Source organism: Coloeus monedula, assembly GCF_965178545.1.
Source record: "Coloeus monedula genome assembly, chromosome: 22".
Lineage (NCBI taxonomy): Eukaryota > Metazoa > Chordata > Aves > Passeriformes > Corvidae > Coloeus > Coloeus monedula.
This window is the reverse complement of record NC_138802.1, coordinates 4,110,763-4,123,379: the sequence shown is the minus strand read 5'-3', so window position 1 is coordinate 4,123,379 and position 12,617 is coordinate 4,110,763. Positions and strand designations below refer to the sequence as shown.

Genomic DNA, 12,617 nt, shown 5'->3' with positions numbered 1-12,617 from the left:
CATTTTACCTTCCTGGTTTTGTTCCAAAGACCTTGCTCTTCCATACCACCCACTCAGGGCACAGCTTACACATACATGTACATGTACAGTACATGAGGAAGCCATTCCCTATACCCTATGTGCTGCTCCTCTATCCCAATTTGATAAGTCTTTTGTTACTTGAGTAACAACAATGAGCTCTCCCACATGAAACTGGTAAGTTGGATAGACTGATAAAGCTGGAATATCTAGAATCATCAAGGTCAGGTTTCTGTTTGCCTCTCCCTCCTGATGTATCTTGACAGCCTGCTGCAAGCCCTGGTGTCAGAAGTCCTGCCCTCAGCCACTCCTGACCCACACAAAGTGTTTTAAAAATCCCCAAAGTGCTGCTGGGAGCGTGAGCGGGTCCTTTGTCCAAGTGCCCATTCCTGCCTTGCTGCCCACATTCTGCTCCACCAAGTGTTGACACAGAGAGGTGTTTCCATGGCGATGGTCAATTGGAAATGGCAGCCTTGTCCCTCCAATTTCCACTGCGTTTCTGTTGACAGAAGTAAAGGCCTTGCTCTGATTTCTCAGTTTGGCTGAAGGATATTTCCATTCGATTTATCCTTTCGTGCTCAGACGCCCACACACAGTTTGGCTCTGATTTTCCAGCCTTCCGTTTCCACTCATTACTGGTTATGAAGGACAGGTTTACCTGAGCCTCACTGCTGGGGACAGCAGTGACACCCCCTGAATGCTAATGTCCTGCACGGACTCTCATGGGTTTTTTGCTCGGAGCCGTTCTTCAAAGGGATGCCTGTCTTCCAAAGCAACACCTTTCCTTGAAGGTTTGCTGAGATGCAGTGGGATGCTCATAGAGAGTGGGCAGACGTGCAGTCCAATGTCCCTTGAAGGGGAGTAGCAGGACACGACTCTTCCGAAGCTGCTCGGAGCAGCACTCCTGCCACGGTTCACAGACGCGTGAAGTCCAATGCTGTTCGCACGTGGACGAGCGGAGTGGAAGCCACCTCTCCCATTCGTCCCGTGCGGTGCTCGCCCTCCCCCGGCTGCGGCTCAAGGGCACCATCACCATCCTTCCTCCCCCTCCTCCTCCTCTGCGAAGAGCACCGGGAGCAGCGCCCGGCGGCCGCCAGGTGGCGCCAGCGGATAAGGAACGGGCGGCGGGAGCGGGCCGGGACTGGGATCGGGACTGGGATCAGCACTGGGATCAGCACTGGGATCGGGACTGGGATCAGCACTGGGATCGGGACTGGGATCGGGACTGGGATCAGCACTGGGATCAGCACTGGGATCGGGACTGGGATCAGGACCGCGATCAGCACTGGGATCGGGACTGGGATCGGGACTGGGATCAGCACTGGGATCAGCACTGGGATCAGCACTGGGATCAGCACTGGGATCGGGATGGCGTGTCCCGGCGCGCCGGACCCACAGAAGCTCGGCAAGGCCTCTCCATTTCTCTAGTGTTATTTTTAATTTTTTTTTTTTCTCCAGGAATTTTTTTTAAGCAAAAATCCTGCTTGGCCATTTTGGGGAAAAAATTCCTCATAAGCACAGCCCGCACAGAGAGGGCCTTGAGCCTTTCCCAAGGCTCCCAGCCCTTCTTCCCGGGGCTCCCAGCCCTCCTTCCCCAGGCTTTCACATCTCGGTGGCACTGCCAGGAACACGCAGACTGACACCTTTGCGGATGCTCTAGGACTGAGTCTGCCAGTAACTACAGCCAAATGTTAACAGGGGACATAAAATACTACAGAAGAACAGGAAACAAAGGCTGGTGTGCCCGCAGCCTCCTCAGAGAGGTTCGGCAATTGCTGCACCTGGTTTAATACCCAAGTTTTAAGGGGTCAGGAAACTATTTGGTTTAGGTTTCCTCAAGTTAGTTTCCATTACTGCTAACAGTGGGTTCCTCCTGCTGGCCTGCTGTCAGCACTCGGTGGGATTATTTCACTTTGGTGTCTCCAAACACAGCTGAAAGGCACCAGCTAAAACACAGTTTCTAATTTTGATCTTTTGGCAAAGTGGGACTTTATACGTCAGGTGAAATTTGACCACAAGGGAAACCATGTTTCCCTACAAAGTGGCCCATATAGGCATGGGAGCAAGCTTCCTCTGGGGACATAAAGGCCACCACAGATCTCAGAGGGAGAGGAAAAGTGTATTCTTGCATGGGACTCGTTTTTAGAGCTGCACACCTGCAGTAGTCAAAGGGTTGGTGGGAAGATGAGAAGCTGAGCAGGTGGCTGATGAGCAGGAAGCTGATGCTGGCCATGCAGACAATGTGAACGGGGTACTCTAAGTCCAAGTGGTGGGTGGGATATAAGAACCTATGTAGCACCTTCTATCATGTTATCTTTTTAATAAAAACTCAGACTATTGCAGTAAAACTGGATGTCAGCATTATTAAACCCAATGTCTTTTTGAAGAATCCACGTTGCTTTTTATGTGGCCAGCTGAGCTAAGCTGGCAAGCTTCAGTTTTGAGGGGCACTTTGGAGCTCTGACAAACTGCTTGGGGAATTGTAAAAATCATCCCATATAGCATTTTTCTACAACTGATCTTTTAAGATGAAATATAACCCCACTCCTTAAACAGAGCTACTGAAATTGAATATAAATTCAAGTCAAGACAAAACTCCCAACAACTCAATTCTTCAAACCGCATTAATGCCGATTGCAGCTATTTGAGTTTTGTTCTGAGCTACAGGCGTCTGATGCCTTCTCCAGTGATGACAATGCAGGGATGCAGGTTGAGGTCACCTCCAGGAGGCCTGATGGCTTCACCGACACAGAGTTAGGGACTCTGGGAAAAGGCAAGAGCAGCCCATGCCCATTGACTGATGGACACACGTGGAACTTGCAGCTTCCCCAGCTGTGGCTGCGTGCAGGCGGCACAAACAGGAGCCCTCGGTTCCTACGCAGCAGAGGAATGCAAAAAGCTTTTCCTCTGAAAGGACGATAGCTCTCAATTATAGTGGACCTGGAACAAGGATTGCAACGTAGCACCAGCTGTGAGCTTGTAAGTCATACATGCCAGCTGAAGGATGAGAAAGCCAAAAGGGGATGATTTGGAGAAACCCCCAACATGAGCTGGCCCACAATTTGCTGATCATATGGAGTTTATATACAGAATTCTGCTGTGATGGATTCTGCCACTGAATTTGCTTTTACCACCAGATGCCTCTAAGGACATCTGCTAATCTGTTCAGAGAAATCTCAAAGCAAGACTGTAACAGGCCACAAGGGGGGGGGGGGAATTGAAAGCAATGCCAAATTGAGGCTCATTCTTCACACCAGGCATCCTGAAATGACTTACAGGTGTCTCGGACAACATTCCTGCAGAATTTTCATGTATTATAGCTATTCACTTTGCACAAATGTACTCAAAAGTTGCATTCACACCAAAGCAACACACACACACACACACAACAACCCTTTTGATTGAGACAGCCAGCTGAGATGCTCCCAACTGCTGGGTTATCCCAGGTCTGCCATCACTGGAGGTGTCACAGCCTTCCCTGGGCTCCCTGACCTTGCTGACACCACTGAGATAAGGGGCCTCATCTCCAAGCCTGCAAGGAAAAAGGAATCATCCTGTGGGAGGTCATTAATGTGTATCAGGCCTTCCAGGCTCATATGCTTCAGTCTTGAGGACAGCCAAATTGAGGTCTGATAAGCCAACAGCAATGGTCCAGAGAAGGCAATCAGGAGGTCATGAACATCCCAGCTTGAAGGCAGGTGACAAACAGATCAGAACTAAAGCAAAATTCCAAAGCCATGAAAGCTGAAGTCAGGCTGATTAATTAATTATTTACAGTCTCAACTCAGCTGGAGGTGTTAAGAAAACCTCAACTCCTTAGAGCAGCATTTACCTTTCACGGATGTTCAGATGGGTTCATTTCAGTCTCTTAATTAGTTCACACACCAGCTATGTTAGAACAAGTTAATGCTGTTTCCACAAAGCTCTCAGAGCTCTATGGCCACTCCAAAAAGGTGGATTTTAATCCATAACCACCAGTGTAAGCACAGTCACAGAATGAGCGAACAGCAGCCAGCCAAGAAGCTCTCTCTGCATTCAGAGGTCTCCTTCAGGAGCAGGGCAGAAGCCACCTCTCAGAACCCAGACTTCAGTGCCCTGCTCTGCTCACGGGGATGACAAGGCTGGTACCAGGAGCTGGTGCCTGTCCCTGATGCTACTGAAGACTTGCTGAAGCCTGGACTGACTTTGGGGTGATGCAGCGGGGAAGGAAGAGGGAGCTGAGCGAATTATGGATGCAAGAAATGTAAACAAACTCCCTGATCATCCCAGCCAGGGTCTCTCTGCATTTCAGGAAAAACAATTTGATGTATTTGCCTGGCTTGGACTCCAGGACCGATGCCGCTCACCCTGCCAGCCATCTGCCACATGGCTTTTAGTTCTCCAGGCACACATGGCCAAGAGAACATGCTCCCATACCGCTGGCTGCCACACCACTGCCTGTCTGCTACCCTCCATTCTGATAGGAAAGCTTTAATACCTGACAGAGGTCAACAGCTTTAACACCTGACTCCAACCCAGGCTGAGTAGGAGTTCAACAAACAGCACTTGTCAGTGAGTCAAGAGCTGGACACTGCCACCAACCTCTGACCAGGAGGAAGCATTTGCCCCAAAGGCAGAACTTCTATCAGCTTCTCTTCCTTAACCCTGAAGGACATCAGTGGTCTGAAATGGGAACCCCCTCTACAGGTACAGAGCTCTTGGACCTCCACACACACCCTGGCTGTACTCATCACTAACTTGTCTTAAATGTGAAATTCTCATGGAAAACAGCAACCAAGAAAACAAAACCCCTACAGAGCTTCCAAGTCCAGAGGAATAAAACATACCAAACCCCAGCACAGAACAGGTAAAAGGTGAGACTGTCACTGCACCAGCGACACCGTGCACAACGCTTTGATTAAGCCATTGACAAATCTGCTTTAGGGCAGAGAAATTTGGAAACATCAGGCAATCAAACTGTGAAGTCTGTGAAAGAATGTGATTAATGCAAAAATGTGATGAAACTAATGTGCTTGGCTCCAGAATTTCATGGCACACCCTACACTGGAACCAAATCTGATGGCTTCTTGGCGAGCGGTGCCCCTCTGCGTTCCCCGAACACGGTTATCCGTGTCCTCTTTGTTTTCTAGGTCTGATCAGAATCCAAAGCTTTTATTGTAGCTACATTTCTAAGGATGTGTTTCCCAGGATATGTACCCATAAACAGAGACGTGTACATGCATATATACTCTGAATAATTGCACAGAATTTCACTCTTCCCTCCTGAGACATAAAAGAGCCAAGTGTTATTAAATTTACGGCGAGTTTGTCATAGTTTTCACATAATTTTCTTGATGCACTGCAGATTTTTTAACAGGCTGCTGCTTCCTTTCCTGTTTAATGTTAAGGTACTTGTCCAGTCTCAGCTACACCAACATCCTGGATTTCTAAGTTTATCAGCCCCAGGGGCAAATGTGTCATTCTCCCTGTTCTCCTCTGCCCTCCAGCTTTGTGTGGAAAAGGAATACAAGGGCCTGCACAGCTCAGGATGCAACAAAGGACTGCAAACTCAGATTACCAATGCTGCGGTCAGCACGAGGCTGATCTTTCACGGATGGCAGAGACACATCAGGATGCACTCCGTGACTGTGACCTCCAATTACAGGAGGCTGGGCATGACACCAGCATCCAGGCAGGGGCAGGGGGCAGGCACAGAAGCAGACCTGGTATTTGTTGACTCAGATTTGGTATTGTGGCTCCTGCAGTTAATTTTCTCTTGGTTATAGACCCACTTTATGTCTAATTTTTCTTTCACTGCCAAAAGATGTTTTTGTGCACATTGGAATGTGCTCTCCAGGGGAAGACATACAATATAACTGATGCAAAGGAAAATATTATACACCAAGGCAGATGCAGAGAGGTTCAAAGAACTGCCTGTCTGAGGGCAAACTTCCCCATCCCTCTGCATACCTGAGCAGCCTTCTCTTTAGGCTGCAAAGTTCAAAACTGCAGGAAATTTTGCTCAACTCAAAACACTCAGTTCCATGGGGCCACCTGTAAGCTACAGCAACCCATTGTGACCTGACAATGATCACCCAAACACGGAGTGCCCTTGGGGGAATCCACCTGCCAGTACTGCATAGGCTCTTTGCAAGTGAGGCCTTGAACCCTATGCAAGAACACAGGTACCATTTTCCCCCAGTGTGCAGAGGGGACCTTTTTGGGGACAATATGGGCCGCTCTCATACCATACATCCCAGAAGTGTTGAATATTGGAAAGAAAGTGTGTGCAGATGCAAGCTGAGTTGGATGGACAAATGACTCCTTCACAGGATGGTTGTTGGCTGTGAGAGATGCTGGACTCTAAATATACAGCAAAGAAGCAAAACCAGCTCCAGATACTCACACATCGGTTTGAGCTGCCCAATGAGTTCCTCTTTTGTCCACTTTGCCCATTCCTTCTTGTCAGTGTTTATTGAGCACAGGATGGGGCCGCACGGTTTCCCGCAGTCCTCGATGGCCGGGACGTTCAGGTAGTGCACCAACACGATGTCTGGGTTCTGCAGGGACAGCGAGCAAGAGTTACGTCATTGGGGCCAGCACTCTCCGCATTTAACTTCCTAATTAAAACTGTGACAGAAAGCAGCGTGATCAGACCCCAGACTGTACTGGATTTCCCAGAGATAAGAGCTGTTCTTTGAGAGAGGTGGCAGAAGACAGCACCTGAGTTTGCACAAGGCTTCCCCCATCCTGATGGCCTCTGCTTGCAACTCTCCTGCTCCACTTGTATGCTCAGCATGAACCTCTTTTTCAACCCTTACAACACCAAATAGTTGCAAGAGTCCTGCAAACACCACTGACAATGCACACCAGGTAATATGATTTGGTTTAAGGGACCTTTTGTTTCTTTGAGACAATGCTTCCATCAGTTCTGGTCCACATCAAGCTTTTTTGAATATAGAGAAAGTCACCTGAGAACACCAGGAACAGCCACACTCTCCATACAGTGAGAGAAAGCAGGAGGGAAGAGCCGAGGAGGCTCACAAACAGTATTACAGAGAGCCCCAAAGATGGGCTCTTTACAGACAAGCCCGGAGAATTCCTTGTCTTTTGAAGATGTTTGCAAGCTGCAGACGGTTGGGACTGGAAGAGCGCTTTGCAGGACAGCTGCAGGCGGACAGAGAGGTGCCGGCTCCTGCAGGCTGATCCCGCAGCTGATCCCGCTCTCCTCTCCCTTCCCGCGGGGCTGCGGGGGGAGGACCCTGCTCTGACGCACTGCGGTGCCGTCCCACCGACACCTGGAGCAGGAGCTGAGCTCTGTGTCACCACCCTGCGAGTAAATGAATCATCTTAACAACAGCAACAACTCCGCCAGCTCCCCAACAGCGTCCCAGGGAGATTGTTCAATAGATAGTAACAAGATTGAGGAGATGATTTCTTTCCCTTAAGTCATTTACTCCTAAGTTCGCAAACTTTAATGACTGCTTTGGAATTATTTATAAAAATAAATAGGATAATGGTGTAATTAAAACTCTAATGTTTCATTAATGCTGTTAGAGCCCTGTTCTGGGGGGGAGTGGGAACACAACCCATCATCCACTTGCAAAGGTTGTGCTGATGGCAGCACTTGCTTATGAAACCAGGGAAGAGCTGGAACAGGATACGGACACCTGCACCAAGGAGACCTGTGGAAGGGAACTTCTGATGGGCAAAGCACAGCACCGAGGCCCAGCATGCTGGAGCTGCACCCGGAGCAGCCCAGGGCAGGGGCAGGGTGGCACTCAGCACTGCTGGGTGTGGGGTGACCGTGACTCCCTCGTGCACCCCGCACATCGGGAGCATCCTGCGGATCCCCAAGATCAGGGGGAGCTGGTCGTGTCTCCCAGCTCCTCCAGGCTGGTTAAGAAGGTGCTGGCAGGGGGGAGGGCCACTGGTGCCCATGTACAGCACTGTGACAAGCAGAGCAGCCCTGCAGAGCATCCCCTCAGTAAGCAGATACATCCCTCTGTCTGGAGAAGCTCTTTCAAGTTAGGAAGACGTGCCAGTAGGAACTTGCATTTTCCCCCTCTATAGTCAGAACTGCAAGCAGGGGATTTCTCAGTGAAGATTCTGTGACAAAGCAGTATCAAATTCTTGCAGCCAGTGCTAAAAGAGTTGTACTGCACAGGGAAGTGGCAAAGAAACCTTGTAAAAAACAGCTAGTAATTTATTTCAGAGTGGTTTTGGAAAGTGCGAAAGCAAAGAAAACGGTTGGCTCTTCTATTCCTGAGATTCTTCTGGAGACAAACAACTGGACCTTTTGTGTTCAACTGTGAGGTGTTCAAAACCTTCCTTCTCACAGGGCACATCTGCCTCAGACAGAGGCAGCCAGAGGATACAGAAAACCATCACAACTTCTCGTTCTACAAAAAGTACATCTGAAACATCACAGTCCTTGTGCATAATTCAGAAGAGGTTCAGATAGTAAAAATGATTACCCATACACCCAAATAGTCTCCATCAGCTAATTTAACATAATTAGTGATCTAGATGATGAAGTAATAAAAAGTAATATGCTTCAGAGATTTCATGTAAATACACCTCTTGCTCTCAGGGAAGTTTCAAAGAAGGGAGCAAAGACACAGCCGTGGATGATGTGGCAGTTCTGCAGGTGCTTCTACCTTCCTCTCAGGTAAACTGTGTTTTTCACAGCCTGACAGCGCCTGTTTGTCACCAAGCAGGTCAGGATTATGGGGCTTCCTGGCTTCAGTGCAACACAAACAAGTGGACCTCAGCAGTGGACTGGCACTGGAACTTAGACTTTTTATATATAAAAGCATACAAAATAAACACAGACCAAACAGGTTTGTTCCTTATGGCTACATCTAAAAGCTGACCTTAGGTTGACAAACCTCATGAATGCCAATCCACTTGGTGAACTGAAATGTTTTGATACAAATGAAGAGAATACAAATGTTTTGGAAAACTCATGATCAGCAGCGAATCACTATCTGTGGTGACCTACCAAGAGAGCAAGAGAGATGTGAAAGACTGAAAGAAAAATTACAAATGTAACTTCCATGCAGGAAAGGTGTCAGGACAGTGGACACGCCATGGCAGAAGCTCTTCACTGGTGTGGCAGGGGGGAACAAGGGGAGCCCTGGACTGGGCTGCAGATGGCTCTGGAAACACTCCTGCTGGAAATCTGCCCATCGTTCCAGTGCCTGGAGCCTCAGCAGAGTTGCTCTGCTTCCCCCACACCCGAATTGAAGGCGCTGCCATCTGTCCCTCACCTGGACACGGCTGTTTGGCTTCTCGTGCCTCCTCAGTGTGGCAGAGGAACTGCCTCCACTGCTGCTGGGGGGAAGCAGGAGATGGTACAACAAGTGGTTAAACACAAAAAGTCGTTGGTTTTGATGAAGAAAAATGCAACTGCAACATCTGCCTGACTCTTGTTTGAAGCTTCATCAGCCCTAAGTGGTCAATAAATCAGACTGGCGTGGCGTTACATTTCTTCCATGGCTTAACCATTAATCTAATGCCAGTTCTCATGAAAAATGAGGGAGAAAAACTATGTGATGGTGAAAGTGTACACATTATCCAGAAAGTGATAATGGCACATAATGGTGCTGCAGCCCTCCATCCCAGTGGCTGGAGCAGCCTGGCAGCCTCCTCTGCTGCCCACCATGGAAATTATCTGACTAAAACAGGGATTGTTTGTTCCACCAGCCTGCTCCATGTGAGGATTTTTCACAGGAGCAGAAACACAAAAATGGAACAGTTCTGGGATGGGGGGAGGGGGGGAGGGGGGGCATGGGCAGCCAGCAAAGGGCTGACCAATGTTGGGGTGAAGGAATGGTCAGTTCCTCCAGAGCTCCACGACGGCTCAGCCACAGGGAAAACTCTCATTTCAGCAACCACCTTTTGCTTCTTCTTCACTTCCCAGAGTCAGTCCCCTCCAAGGAGAAGTCTGCAAAAACCTCTGCCTTCCCAAAGCATGCTGGTTTGGTTCTCCTATTTCTTTTTCTTTTAAAAGCAAAAATCAAAAGCCATTTCTGGCCAGCTTCCAGCTGCTCTTCATTTACTCAGCCAAGGCAATCAGCTCAAGGCAAAATCTCACTGGCAGGGGCTCCCAAATCACCGATGACCACAGCTGAAGATAATTTTATTTGGAAAAATACCTCTGAGCTGAAAGTTTTGCATTTGTACTCCCTGCTGGAAGGATGAAAGGAAGTAAATTATCCTCAGGGGTGATGAGCATCAGTGAATCTCATCTCAGCCAAGGAATTACCCCCAAACGCAGCCACTTGCCCTGGTTTGCACTGGACACCTGTGTCAGTTCTGTTGTGTCAAACCTGTGAAGTTCTACACGTGGTGAAACCAGCCTGTTCCAGCTCTAAAGGCTACACCACGAAGCAGAAGGGTAGGAGGAGAGGAGAGGAGTATGACAGTGGGATGCAGAGGCAGCTCCTGTGCCCCCCTCTGTCCCTGTTCACCCCCAAAATTGTAACAGGTTTTTCTTTTCTGCCAGCTATTCATTTACAAGGTTTACTTTGTATTTCTCAATCCAAAAGGCTGAAAAGGAATCTCAGCTTTCTGGGAAGATAATTCACATCCATCGCTGTGGGGTGACAGGATTAATATCTGACAGCTTATCACCCCCCAAAAAAGATAATGTAAAGATGTCCCAAAAAAAGATAATATAAAGAGGTTTTTGTGGTTTTGAGGGGCTACCATTACATGATGCTTCAGTACCCACAGGTAACTCAGGGACAGGAACTGGGAGTGCCTGTGTATCATCTATACGTTATCTAAAAATCAAACCAGTGAATGAAACTATTCCCAGACACATGGATGACAGAATCTTCTACTATTTATAGCAGTGTCTTTCTGGAGGGTTTCCTTTGGATTTTCAAAGGTTTGAGAGCAGAGTCTGGGATACCCGAAGAAAAAGGCACAAATACATAACACAGACACTGAAGTAATGGAATTTTTTCAGGGACCAAATGCTAGCTTTGGGCAAGATTATTGGTTTGAATCCCAGCATTTTCTTTATCCTTGAACTAATTTCTAATTGAGGTCATGCTATGGAAGGCAACCTGGTGGCTGATGCATTAGAATATATTAATCTTCCACACTAAATGTGAAAACAAAAAAAATCCACTGCCTTTGAGCACACAACCTACTGCCTTAATTTATCTAGAGCTGGGCATGTTTAATTAGGGAGAACGAGACAATTACCAGAGATATAGCACAGCCCTGGCACCCGAGCTGAAGCACTGGAGCACGGGGGAGAGAGTGGGACCCCAGAGCCAGACACAAAAGCAGTTGTTGTGCTGCAGAGCAGGACTCCTTCTGCTGGGAAATCCCTTTTAGCTAGCAGAGCACCTTGAATTAACCTTGTCCCTATGGCTCCAGCTGACAAAAGCACTGCTGGAACTTCTGGTCCTTCAGTAGCTTCCTCAGGAAGAGAGGATGCTTGGAGTCAGCCAGGCAGAGAGACCCTGGTGCATGTGTGGTTTTAATCAGCATCCTGACATGCACTTGCTCAGGAACTGGTGCCAGTTGTCACTGTCCTTGCCTGGGCACAGGAGCTTTGGGTCCCCTCTGGGGTGGGGGCAACCCCCACCATCCTCACCACCGCTGCATCCCAGCCATGACTGGGGCCTCAAGATTTATACCCTATGGATACAGTGCTTGTCTCAAAAGGTCAGCCAGCCCACAACTCCAACATAGAGTCATTTTCCCAGTTTTTCAGCCCAAATTCTTTTGAGTTTTTTTGTTTAAGTTGAATAATTTTTGAGACAAGAGACTGGCTACAGGACGATACAGCTCCACGTACTGCAAATATTGAAAGGCTTGGAAAGCAAAAAATTATTTTGAGATTACGAGATTTCCTGCAATTGTTTTAAAGAGAATCAGGATTTAATCTGGCTGTATACTTTATAACATGTTCCCCAGTTCCTCTTCAATACCTTGGTAAGGGCACAGCACACAGAGCAGTGTGGGCATCATCAGGCAGCATTTAAATAGTGGGAGAAGCAAAATAAGAGAGTCTTAATACAGAACAAATACCAAACACTCACTAATACATCATCAAATGTGATTTGAAGATATTTTATATAGAAAGAGCTGCCGATGAATACTCCTGAGGATCATGTTTACTTAACGTACACTTTGAAAGACACAGAGTAATAACATGCAGTAATTCCTGGTCTCCAAAGTTCCAAAAGAAATTGATTTCTGAGATGCTTTTTATCTTTCATAGCAATACCTCTAGTGCTAGTAAAAGGTGTAACAGGAGAATGATGCTGCACAACCAGAAACATGCAGCAAAATAAAACAGAAGGTACTTCTCTTTCTCACACAGGTATTATTCTTCTGGACAGTGGAAATTTCTTTTCATCTGTGTCACCTCTCCCAGCTGGAAGCTTTAACTTACACAGGCAGCTGACAGGGACAAGATAATTCTGCCATGAGCTGGTACTGTGTTTATCTAGGCACATGCAGGGAGCTTTGGTGCTGACGCAGAGGTCCCAGGGACAGCGAGGCAGCAGGGAAGTCTCCTGTCCTGCCTTTTGCCCCAGAGACCATGCAAGTGGTTTCATGGGAAGGTCTAAGGAGACCCGAGTCTGTGGAAC

The 12,617-nt window shown here is 47.9% G+C and overlaps 1 protein-coding gene across 1 annotated transcript in view; it reads right to left on the bottom strand.

Annotated features, from left to right (window-relative positions):
• CAMTA1 (calmodulin binding transcription activator 1) overlaps positions 1-12,617 on the bottom strand; it is a gene marked incomplete at its 3' end in the record, with an annotated part of 231,869 nt that overhangs the window by 46,158 nt on the left and 173,094 nt on the right. The window contains exon 7 of the mRNA XM_082295872.1: positions 6,404-6,557. Coding sequence (XP_082151998.1) covers positions 6,404-6,557 — 154 coding nt within the window. The remainder of the gene's footprint in view (positions 1-6,403; positions 6,558-12,617) is intronic.